Source organism: Geospiza fortis, unplaced genomic scaffold, assembly GCF_000277835.1.
Source record: "Geospiza fortis unplaced genomic scaffold, GeoFor_1.0 scaffold162, whole genome shotgun sequence".
Lineage (NCBI taxonomy): Eukaryota > Metazoa > Chordata > Aves > Passeriformes > Thraupidae > Geospiza > Geospiza fortis.
Window position 1 is genome coordinate 6,061,882 of NW_005054316.1, and position 12,635 is coordinate 6,074,516.

Here is a 12,635-nt window from a genome sequence, read left to right on the forward strand (position 1 = left end):
AAAGAGAAAACAAATCTTCTCCACCTTGCTAGTTATTGTCGGTGAAAACAAACACTAACAGCTCCTTTGCTAGCAAAACACATTCTCCATCGAGCATTCCATCGACATCCTCTATAATTTCTTCTAGAACTTTGTATTTTTAATGGCACTGAAAAGACCCAGCACAAGGCAATAGCACAGCCAGCTGGCTGAAGGTAATGAAACAGTGTTTAGCTCTCTGCTGATTTGTAGCTATACATGGAGGTTTTTATTCTATTCTATCATTTCTTTAAGCTTTAGAACTTCCTCAGTGAAAGCTACTGAATTTTAGACTTTGACAAATGATGAATGCAAGATCATTTTCTTCCTGTACGTGTAACATTTTTATATTAATTTCACATCATTGTATTTCTTAGAAGTCTTACATGCTCATAAATTTAAATTTACTTGGCCAGAATATTCTTATTTTTATTACTCCAACAAAATAAGTTACACTTTTAAATACATTCTGCTAATTTGTGTTCATGTTTTATTTACTGCACAGACAGATGGACTGCATGGAAGAAACATTGGACACAGTGTCAGACTACATTCTGTGTTTCAATTATCCAATATTATATAGCAGTTTATTATCTGTTCCAGTGATTACCTTCACCTGGATATTTCTTTGCTCGTTCCTCAAAGAACCATTCACCAGCCTTCACTTTCACATCTCTGGAAAACAATCAAAAGAGATTCAAATCAAAATGTTTGCAAATGCATTTCTTCAAATGTTCAGTTACCACGTAACAATCCAGCATCCTTTATTAATCTTACTGTAAAACCAAGATTTCATGACTACTCAATCTATTGACTGGTTTTGCTGTGGGTCTGAAAACAACATGGAGGGGAGGAATCCTTTGGGGACATTTGTTTTGGTTGGGGGCAGGGGGAGGTTTGTTTGATGGCTTGTTTTCCTTTTTGCAGTGTAGGACTGGCCATGGAAATGATACACCCTGCTGTGGTCATTGCTCTGAAGGCAGGAGAGCCCTGGGTGCACTCCAGTCTGCACAACCAACTTACAAAGCAGCCCAGGCACTTGTGCTGAATGGGGAGCTGGCTGCTTACAGCTGCACCCTTGTCTGAGAAGTCAGGAATGTCCATGGTAGAGGACATGGTCCCAAGCAGAACTTGGGATGGCTACCAGGGAGCACTGAGCTCCACAGCCCTGGCAGCACAGGGGCTTCATGGCCCATCTCTCAATTTTCTGGAGACTCATCAGTTATATCAATGTCTTACAAAGACACCAAGATCACAGGAACAGAAAAGTAATGATTAGCAAGTACAAGATTATATCAGATTAAACAGCTCTGTCACAATCAGATTTTCAACAAATCTTACTCTTCCTGAAGCCTGCAACTTAAACTCACCCATTATTAAAGAGACAAAAAACATTGAACTGACAATAGGATTCTCTGGATCCTTTAGGTTCCAAATTCTCATCTAAATGTCTTACTAATTGTAAAGGCATATATAATATCTCCCTTCCTTGCCAATTTTGTGATGCTTAGTGTAAGATGGAGTCTCACTGCAAAGATTTCCTCAGTGCAGGCACTGCTAAACTTTTTGCCTACCCAGTTGTTGATTTTCCTTCTATAAAATTAATCTCTTTATTACCATTGCCTCTGCCAAAATTGCTTGACACTGGCAACAGCATACAAACTTTAAATTCATGTAGGGCTTACCTTCTTAAGAAAGCAAAACCTCTAAATACAACAGCTCAAGTGATATCCACAAATGGGCAAGGCAACAAAACCTCTGGGTCTGCCCTTTCACACCTCACCTTATTCTGCATCAAAACAAACTATAGGTAGGATGCTTTTGGTTCTGTCACTTGATTTTAAAGCCTTTTAGGCATTTTAATGAGATCTTCATAAGTAGCAATGTAGACAATTAAAAAAAAAAAAAATCAGCGCCCATGTAGACTGTACAATTTATTTTCATACCTAACCGTAGACCTTTGAGCATAACTGAACACAGATGAGTCTGAAAATTAGGTTTAAATAATTGAGACACAACACTTACTAATTTTCGATGAAGATCTATTAATTAATAAATGTCTGAAATCCCTATCTTCAAGGGCTTTGCATTGGTAGTGCCTTGACTTCCATTCAACCCCAGGTCCCCCTTTATATTATTCCCACCACTCCCTGGTTATCTTCCAGAGTTTAATCTCCACATCTGCACAGGTCCACGTGATAACTGAATCTACTCACAGAAGTTCCAGATATGCCTTCCTTGGAGGTGTTCAAAGCCAGGCTGGATGGAGCTCTGGTCTTAGTGAAAAGTGTCCCTGGCCCTTGGCAGGATGGGTGGAACCCAGAAGACCTTTAAGGTTCTTTCCAACCCAAACCATTACATGATTATTGGACCACACACAGAATGAAAATAGTCTGAAAATACCTTTTTTTTTTTTTTAATAAAGAGTGTATTGAGTTAAGATATGACCAAAAGTATGAAAACAAAGCTAATAAAGATTCTTTGTCAGGTAAAATAGACCAAACTCCTCCAAAACAAACATCTTTCTAGACTCCTAGAATATAGGATTCCTTTAAAAAAAACCAACATGCTACACTGACTCCATCCATATAAAAGATGCCTCTTCCAGCTGAAAGATACAAACTTCTTCAGTTCACGAGGTTTTCAAAATTTCTTATTTTGTAAGAAATACAAAATTTGCCTATCCCTACATGCTCTTGCACTGAGGTGTTTAAGCACATTCCTTGCAAACATGACCCCAGTGTCTAGGGAAGAACCTCCATAGTGCTGCTGCTGCTTTTTGATTCAGGAAAAAATTATTCTAGTGATAAGCAAGACCCAAAATTACAGTTACGTGGGACTTGGAAATTAGCTCTTACCATTTTTAGCCATCCTATTTTCCCCTCACCAGGATAAACAAAAGGGGCTGAGTACCATTTACCACATTGCTGCACTCTCTACCCTTCCTGAGATTTGCAGCTTTTATGTAAAGCTCACTGAAGGCAATGGAAGAAGTCTGACTGAATTTAATTGATTTTACATCATGACTAAAGACTAAATGTCCTCTCTCTTCATATAAAGAGAAATTCAATGACAGCTGGCATATCCATCTGTATTAGCAAGATTTTTAAAAAAAAAGGTAATTCCCTGAAAAGTAAAAAGGTCTTTAATTAATCTAGACAACATCTTCTTAGTTTTACCATTAAATATCTGGACAAGCTAATTAAATAATTAAGCGTGTGCAGCACTACACAAAGCAGCTTAACAACCAAGGACTGTCTATAAGGGATTTCCACAGTGGCCACCAAATAACTGGAAACTAATTTAAAACAAGAGGAAGTGGGGAGGGTTATCTAGACAAGGATATGGAAAGTTAACTTTTGAATTTTCAGTTTAGTGCATATAGCTTGAAACACAGCAAAACACACAAATAAAAATGTAGTAACTATTTTGTATCAAGTATAAACATAGCTGAACTACCTATTTTGCATATTAGTTGCTAAATAAACTGAAGATTCAGAGACTATCTTGCTTGCGATAGTTTACAACTTTTTTCCAAACTATAAAAAATTACTTCAAACTACTACAAATTTGTTTGACTTGAGACCAATACTTTGCCTTGTATTTCCCTCTATTTTAATCTCATTTTGGCACCTGCAGAGGGAGTGGAGGGGTGGATTCATCTTGTGTTGGCATAAAGTAAATTTTCATCCAAATCCTCACCCTTTCTACAGGGATATTTATCACCCTGTAGAGCTTTTGAACAATTTCACAAACTATCATTCTTCACCTATGTATTATTTTTCATCAAATGGGAAAATATCCCTAAACCATTTTGCTTAGAAGGATTGCAATTAATAGAATAGACTAGGCAGGAATATTTTGATATTAAAAAATGTACCAATATAGTAAAAAAAAGATTGTTTCCTGAATCCTGAAATACAAAAATGTGATGTAGTAAAAGAAAAAAAAAATCAACTAATTCAAAGTAAAAAAATTTGTATTTCTGACCATACTTGAATAAATCCTAGCAATGTTATTATTTGGTTTTGCCCTTTAAAATTTGATAAATAATTTGAAGTCATGCTTTATAAATCAGATTTCTTGCTCCAGAGGTAAGAGGCAGAAAATAATGATGAGGATATTGTCTAGAAATTTGCTATACTACATCAAAGCACAGCACCTTCAGCAGGTTGTGAGGATGCGCTGGTTCAATACTGAGTTGGTTAGGTATGAAAATAAATTGTACAGTCTACACGGGTGCTTTTTTTTTTTTAATTGTCTGCATTGCTACTTATGAAGATCTCATTAAAATGCCTAAAAGGCTTTAAAATCAAATGACAGGACCAAAAGCATCCTACCTATAATTTGTTTTGATGCAGAATAAGGTGAGGTGTGAAAGGGCAGACCCAGAGGTTTTGTTGCCTTGCCCATTTGTGGATATCTCTTTAGCTGTTGTATTTAGAGATTTTGCTTTCTTTACAAGGAGTTCTCTCAGTGGCTCAGATTGATGACTGTTTCTATGCTTTGCTATTATCACCTTTGTCACACTCACAGTACCTCTGGCCTACCCTGAGTCGCCATTTTGCTAAACACAGGAAGGGAAATATCAGTTTTGTGAAGAACAACACAAAATTTCCATCCATTTCATCACTACCAGGACCTCAGCCAACATTTTCACTACACCAGTGGCTTTCCAGCAAGGCAGAATTCCTTACCCATGAGCATAGCAAATGGTGCATTTCCAAAGGCAGGGGTTCAGGCAGACGCGGCACTCCGAGCACACGCGGTGGCTGCAGCCATTGCACACGGCACCTCTGTTCACCAGCAGCCCCAGAGACTTCTGGCAGCGAGCACAAGACCTCTCCTGGTACTCATGCCTTGCATTTTTTGCCCCCTTCCACCGAAGTTGCTGCAGCTGCTGTTTCATTTTCCTAATTCCACAGGTAAAAAGGAAAACAAAAAGAAAAAAATTACAGAGGACAAAATCCTCATGTAAAGTTAGTAATACCCTGGTTGTGCAATACCATTTCTAGTGGGAGATATGCCATCCAGTGTGACCTCTGTTGAGCACTGTTTGAAAAGGTACACACATAGCATTTCTGCAGTGTGACCAGAACTGTGCATAGTAACAGAAAAACAGTTTAGCATAAATAGGGTATTGTTCATTTCGGGCCTACTTTCCACACCGAAATCATTGTAAGCAATTGATTATGCATTCACCTATAAAAACTGAGACTAGATGGTGCTTCCGTCCATTTAATTTTTTAAAATTGCATTTATCCAAGAATTAAATACTCTGAGGGGGAAAAAAATCATTACAAATGCATCATCTGAAAGCTAAAAAAACCAAACCAAAACAGCACACAGCCCAAAATATTAAAACCTCTCCTTGTCACTAACTTTGCTTCCATCGCAGGCACCAATAATCAAGTTCTATGTTTTTAATTGATAGTAACATCATCAGCAGTTGAAAAGGATTTTCTAACCAATTCAGACTTCCTGTATAGCCCTTCACATCATTACTATTGTTTTAATATTGTTTTATGTGTAATATGTCCCATAATACTTACATAAATGTTTGGTGTAAACAAAATTTAAATTTCCACATTTAAGGGACTAAAAATTTATATCTTACCCACACCAATACCTAGTTGTACAGGGGGATGGGATATCACAAAGCAGGATACAAGGTACCGGGAAATCCTGGTCCTAGCCAAGACATAAAGCAAATAAAGTGCTGGAGAATTATACTTTATCTTCACCAGGGGAGATACTGGTCGAGCGTGAAATTAGTAAATAAAATCCTTTCCTAACCAATGACACCTTTTGACACAAGTAACAACCTCCAAGGCAGAGTGGTGTGCTTGCTGCCTGTTATGTGTGAGGAGGAGCAGTGATGGATTCAGCACAATGAGCAGGTACCCAATGGTTCTAAACTCCAGTCTTGGCACAATGTAAGCTAAACGAGCCAGCCTAAGATCTGAACATGTTCCATGTTACCAAGACTACACACATGCATACATAGGAACAGGATGAGAATGCCATGAAGCCTTCACAGAAAAAATGCAGCCAGCAACTGAACTTTCTATGAAAGCTGGAAGTAAAATTCACCAAGTACATTATTCAGTGAACAAGATTTGCTGCAGATTTAATGTAGACTCAATAGAATGGCAAAACCAAGAGGCTCTGGATAACCTTAGATTTTCCAGAGAATACAAAGGCATTAGCTAACAAGAAGTTATAAGAGGAGTACATTTAGGACAACAAGTAGAAGAAGAGTAATTTAGAAGGAAAAAAACAAAACAAAAAACAACAGCAAACAGGAATAGGGGGACAGTATTACCTTATTCTTTCCTCCTCCGTTTTTCTCACCATCTGGTCACGGTATAGGACTTCCAGAACAGCCTCTCGTTCTAATTCCTTAAGGAAGTTCAGGTTAAATTCACAGGCCATTTTTGCCAAATTTCACTATTTCACTTGTTTTGTAGACTCCTGTCCTATGGCTTCCACTGCATCCAGAGTGCTGGTCTGGGTGTTTCCTAAATGCTTGTGCTCTTACTTGATGAGTTTCACTGTGTCATACCTTTGAAAAGAAAAATAACTTTGTTTGTCTTCGCACAGATCATCATTTAAGTGCCTCTGCTACACAGGGAATATGAACAGTTATCAAGGTCACAGCAGTCTTGACTTTTTCATATGTCCTTTAACTTCCTTTTCTTTTCTCTTTTCCACTGAAAGCAGTTCCAAAAAAGATGAGAGCTTACAGCAATGCTCCAGATAGGGCTTGAACTGGCACCAGATGGAGGGACAATTTGTCCAGAGATAAAGGAGTGGCAGAAATGGTTCGGGTTTCTTTATTTGCTCTTCTAGATTTGGGGTTTCTGGGCCTAAGGAAAAAAAACCAACCAAACATTATCTCTTCTCACCTCTTCAAGACATTTCAAAAAATGTGAAGGACACAAGGACACATTTTGTTATACTCAAACCCTTCATGCAGTAATTCAGACACAGGAGAGGTTTTAAGACAGTTCTGTTCTTCAGAGAGGCTCACCATATTGTCCATAGCACTCAGGCACATACCTTCACTTTTTTTGTACAGTCAACACAAAACAATCAATAAAAAAGATTAAGTTAGTTTTGAATACAGGCCTATAGGTCCCATGACTGTCATACTGCTTGAGACAAAATTTTTGAGAAAAAATGTCCCTTTATAATCCAATTTTGTTGAAAAGACATCACAAGACTAAGAGTAAAAAAAAAGAAAAGACCTCTAAGTCATTTCCATCAATTACCTGTGTCTGTTAAGTCTGGAGAAACAGTATGATACCAAATAATGTATTATCTTTGCTAATAAACAGAGACACAAAAAAGTTAAGATATATATAATAATTCCAGCTCAGTGCACTAATGATTTTGGTCCCAAACTGATAAAGTACAAATATATACAAGTATAAAATTGAAACAGAATCACAACTGCAGTTTGTATATACTCTGTGACCTTCACTTTTGCAAAACTCCACTAAAATATAAAGTTATTTTAAGATACCTTGCAGCAGAGTCAAGAAATAACATGACTATTCAACCTAAACCAGCTTACATATCACATGAATTTTTGATATTACAGTCTAACATTTAGTGCATATTATTAGAAATGTAAAGCAAGTCCACTTATGGTACACCAATATTAAAAATGTGTACACAAAAACTGGTTTAAGTGTTTCAGATTTAATCTGAAGTAGACACACACAGTCAGGTTCTAGGCAGGTGTAGACACTGGGACAGAAGGGCAAAGCTTTACCAAAGCAGTTACTGATGCTTCATTGATAGACCTCAGCTGAGAATCTGACCAACCATCTGCATTGCTGGATCATTATTTTCAAATACTAAGTTTTAAATTTAAAACAAACAGCTAAACCACCAAAAGAACCCACTAAAACTTCAGCTATATAGTGAGAATGCATTTTTGTCAGTGCAGGGAATTTACATGCAGCTTGCCCCAATTAAGTTACTTAATTTTCCACCAGAAAAACCAGAGGGTGATAACATGTATACATAAACAGGTTGCATTCCATTTGTCTATGAGGATTTTTTCATGAAACCCTTCAACAGACACCAAAAGGACACAGCATTTCACAGAAGCTTGTGTTCAGGAAAAAAAAAAAAAGATTGGTTTCCTGTGGAAACAAAAGAGACAGAGATAGAGATAGGCATAGTCATGTTTTATTTCCTTACCAACTGCAATTTCACAGGAAATTACTCATCTGAAACATAAAAAGCCTGAGCAATTTTTTTTTTACACAATATAGGTCATTTTCAAAGGCCCCTGCATCCTTCACTTGCTTTCATCTTTTACCTTATGAATACCTCCTGGGATTGATGAGCATGTTTAAAACTATCAACTCCATTTAAGTCAACATAACCTAAAGAAGAGTCAGTACAAACTCTGGTGTCTCTGCCCTACACAGGACACCAAACATCCATTACAGGGTAAGCTACATTTGCCATAAACTTGTAAGATTTTGGGCGTACCACCAGAAAATCCCAGTAAAGCAGCAATTGACTGCATGACAGACAATACTAAGTGGATCCAATAAAACTCTGCTCTGGTGATTTTATAGAAAATACATTAATGTCTTATAGACCTATTAAGAATGTGCCACAGTAAAACAGCTACAAAGAGCAACACCTGCAGCTAAGCAAGCACAGAAAGAGTTGCTATCTGACATCTCCTTCAAATTCTTTAAAAAAATCTAGCTAAATTATGAGGTAGCTTTAAGAATAAATAAAGTATTGTAAAATTATTACAACCCCCGAAATAAGAGATAATTCTTGGCCCCACAACAAACTTGAACTTGTAATTATTTCACAGAGGTGTTCAAATGGGACTGAAAAGTTCTCCACCATTGTTAAATAAGAATTTTTCTCTTCCAACAAAGATATCTGCACTAGAGTAGTTTTTTGGCAGTAATAAAGAAGTGTTTTCAGTAATGACCCTCTGACAGGAAAAACCTCATAAACCTTCAGGGATGCCCTCCTTTCACGTTCACCCATCGAATCCAGCTAGCTACCTGCTTTACATAATCAGCTAACCTCAAAGCTGACCATCTTCTACATAAAACCAAAAGCAGCAGCAACCTCTTTAGTAAATACCATAACAATTCTTCCTTTTCAGCACAATGTTCACAAAAAGATTCTGTTCAAGCACTTCTTAAATTATATATTTATCATTATTTATTATTATATTTTGTATTTAAATTAATGCAGGGTCAGGCACCTTGCAGATGGATCAGTAACTTCTTGAAAATATCATAAGAAATCCCAAAGCCATTGTAAGGGAGAAGGGATGATGAATGTGGCTACACTTTTCAAGAGAAATTAATGCACGCACAGAGTACAACCTCAAAAAAACATGTTTTTTTCCTATCAGGATAAAATAGCATGTAGTTCCGTTACTGAAGATCAAGGAAAAAGCCTACCTTACGCTAGATGAAGTTTGCAAAAACAGCTTTTTCCTAAGCTTTTCAACTTAAAAATGACTGGCTTAGCAAGCTTTTCCTCAAAGCAATTTTACAAGTAATGCATTACTTGATCTCCTTTCAGATCCTTAAGCATCAGAAAAACAATGGCAATTAAATAATTATAAATTAACATATCTTCTAAAGTCATAGTCTTCATTTACTTAAGATAATTGGATTACTTTATCCATTAACCCAGAAAATGACTGTGACACATCAGTAATGAGGAACAGATTAAGAAGGTTTAGAGTAAAACTAGTCTCAAAAGCTACTGCAATTTGTGGCTATTTTCTGTTCTGCTGAGACCAATCACAAAAATTCATTCTTAGTTAAGAAAATTACAAGTGTTATTTTGTACTACCTAGCTGCAACAGTTTAGCTTTTACATGCCTACATATACACATGAAAATTATTAAGTTCTTTGATAATGCTTTACCAAAATTAAGACTCTAATATTAATAACATCCCACCCCAGAATTCAGAGTAAAAATAAAACCAAATAATTAAACCCAACACAAACAATTAAGTTGCAGGTGTGGTTTTTCCTTTAAACCTTTTCCAATTTGAAAAAAACCCATGCCAGTAAATAAAAATGCATCCCCCTGTGCTATGTCACACAGAACAGAGTAAAATGATGTCCTTACCTCTTCAGCAACCATCAATGAGAGACACCAGGAAGTAAACTGCTTTTAAAAGATGAGAAGCAGTCTTACAATTTAATTATCTCTTCTTAAAGAAAACTGGGGGCTGTTCTCCACCCCCTTTCCTTCCTTTGTGCACCAAAACCACTGATGGATGTTCAGAGGAGCACCCCAAAACAGCTGAAAGCAAATGCACTCAACAAAGAGCTCCAGCGTTACAACAGCTTTTGCCAGGTCTCTGGTTTTGTCACCAGCAACAAGCAAAGATATTTGTTTTCTAACACTAAAAGGAGATTCAGCACAAGAGACTACAAGAACTGACTAATATACCAAAACGCACTCAGTGTTCAAGCCACACACAGGAAGAGAAGTGGCTTTGAGTTATACATTTCTTTTTCTGACGCCGTAAATGTGAAAATGCTTCTAACCTCAATGTCTCCAGGACTTGCACAGAAAGCTTGATTTGTATCATAAACAGTTCTTTCCTGGAAACAAAACAGTTTTCTACTTAGGTCTATAAGATAAAGCAATTAACATAAATAAAAATTCAAGAGAACTCAGTTTTTATGCATCTGCAAGAAGAAGAAAGTTATTTTACCTCACAACTGGAAATCTGATCTCAGGTAACAACTGAAAGTTAAAACATTATTCACATTGGACAGCTTAAGTCAAGTCTATCACAGAATCAAGTGTGGGCAACGATGTTCAAAATTAGAACCCAATTATTTCTAAGTCAGGAGAAAAAAAAGAGGTTATTCTTACAGCTCAAGCTCCTTTCCTCTTCCTAGGTCTACCAAACTGTGTGTATGACACAGAAGCCCTTCTTAACTGTTTCAGGTGTTTTAAGAGTCGTGATTTCTAGTTAAAATGAAACAAAGCACAGCAATTCTACTCACATGGCAAAGTTTAAGAGCCTGCATTTTAATAACCTCATCAAGCTAAATAGGTTCAAACATTTCCACCTGTATATGTCAAGTTTAATTACTTTCTTCAACTGCATCATGGAAGAGAAAGCAGCTGTTAGTAGGACATAGTGGTATGCATGTATGCACCATATTTGGATAATTTGTGCCTTAATTTTAGGCAAAACTTGAACTGAATGAGATGCCAAAAGTAACCTGAGGATTCTAACTACCCACAGTGACAGATTAATTGTATCCCAAATCCAGACTGTGGAACATTAGCCCTACTACCAGCTTCCCCCTAATATTTTATCAAAGCCTGAATTGCACATATTTAACTCATTGTATTTTTCCCTCTCATCCCCGGACCTGGAAAACCGCTGCAGTATTTTATACATGCTAAGAATATAACCAAATATACAGTTGTTTATGCTTTTGTTCAAACAAGCATCACTTGTTCACTCTTCCCATAGTCCTCACCTTTTTGTCTCTGTTTTTTGGAAGCAGCAAGCACAAGACTTGGAATGGGGCTGAGGATGTGCTCAGCACCCAGCTGCAGTCCCTCCGGATCCCTCCAGAGCGAGCGGAGCTGGTGCTGCCCACAGGGGCACCACAGAGCCCCAAAGTGAGGTGGCTGGTCAGGGTCTCCTTTTTCAGGAAAAACAGAAGGCAGAGCCTGACAAAGGACTGGAGACAGGACCAAAACTGCTCAGTCAGCACACTCAGGAGCTGCAACTCCCTCAACCTTCTTGAAATACTACGCCCAAAACTGGACATGGTATTCCTTGTGCAGCCTTACTGCAGAGAGGGCAATAGGAATACTGCTTCCAGACTCTATGTCCACTTTTAAAATTTTTCCCATACTTTTTAAAATAGCTTCATATGAGAAATTGAGATAAAATGTACTTAAACACCTCCCTACTCCGCATGTCTATGGAACAGCTACTGAGTGATCTGGTCCTGCACTTGTAGAGCTGGTTATTCCTGCCTCCATACAGCCCTTTGTACTTGTCCCCAGTAAGTAATTCCTCCATCCAGACTCTTTCCGCAGTTCATCCAGGCCCCTCTGAGCCTGACCAGCATTTCCCACTGCCCGGAGCAGCTCTCAGGGGCTGGGAGCATCGGTGATTCGGACAACCTGTAAACACCGCACACACACAAGATCCAGGAACTGTGACAAGGGTGCCTTTAATTTCATTCTCCTGGTTCTTGCTATGTCTGCTAAAAATCATGTGATCTGCTTAGAACTCTAAGAATTCAGATATTCTTCTCTGGTGGGCTGACCCTGTCTGGACGCCGGATGCCCACCACAGCTGCCCTGTCATTTCCCGCCGGCTGGGCGGGGAAACGGAATATAACGGAATATAATGAAAAGACAGCGGGAGTTTTTCTACTTTTTCATTTTTTCAGTTTGTGACCTAGGCCTTCTTATTTAAGCCGTTTCCAGAAACAAGAAGCAGATCCTCCTCCCCTCCTTGGGGAGCAGATGAGGACCTCCCAGGGAAGGACCTCTTGGATGGCTGAAGACGAATGCCAAGCTATCGGTACGAAAAGCACAGCCGTGACAATGCCACCCT

At 38.0% G+C, this 12,635-nt stretch overlaps 2 protein-coding genes across 2 annotated transcripts in view; one reads left to right on the top strand and one right to left on the bottom strand.

Moving 5' to 3' along the window:
* Positions 1–6,454, bottom strand: part of SYTL3 (synaptotagmin like 3) — a gene marked incomplete at its 3' end in the record, with an annotated part of 30,910 nt that extends 24,456 nt beyond the window's left edge. Inside the window, exons 1-3 of the mRNA XM_005420143.2 lie at positions 6,344–6,454; positions 4,716–4,931; positions 629–693 (exon numbers count right to left, since the gene is read on the bottom strand). Of these exons, the coding sequence (XP_005420200.1) occupies positions 629–693; positions 4,716–4,931; positions 6,344–6,453 (391 nt within the window). The remainder of the gene's footprint in view (positions 1–628; positions 694–4,715; positions 4,932–6,343) is intronic.
* A 6,120-nt stretch (positions 6,455–12,574) lies between these two features.
* Positions 12,575–12,635, top strand: part of DYNLT1 (dynein light chain Tctex-type 1) — a 5,222-nt gene continuing 5,161 nt past the window's right edge. The window contains exon 1 of the mRNA XM_005420144.1: positions 12,575–12,602. Within this exon, the coding sequence (XP_005420201.1) occupies positions 12,575–12,602 (28 nt within the window). The remainder of the gene's footprint in view (positions 12,603–12,635) is intronic.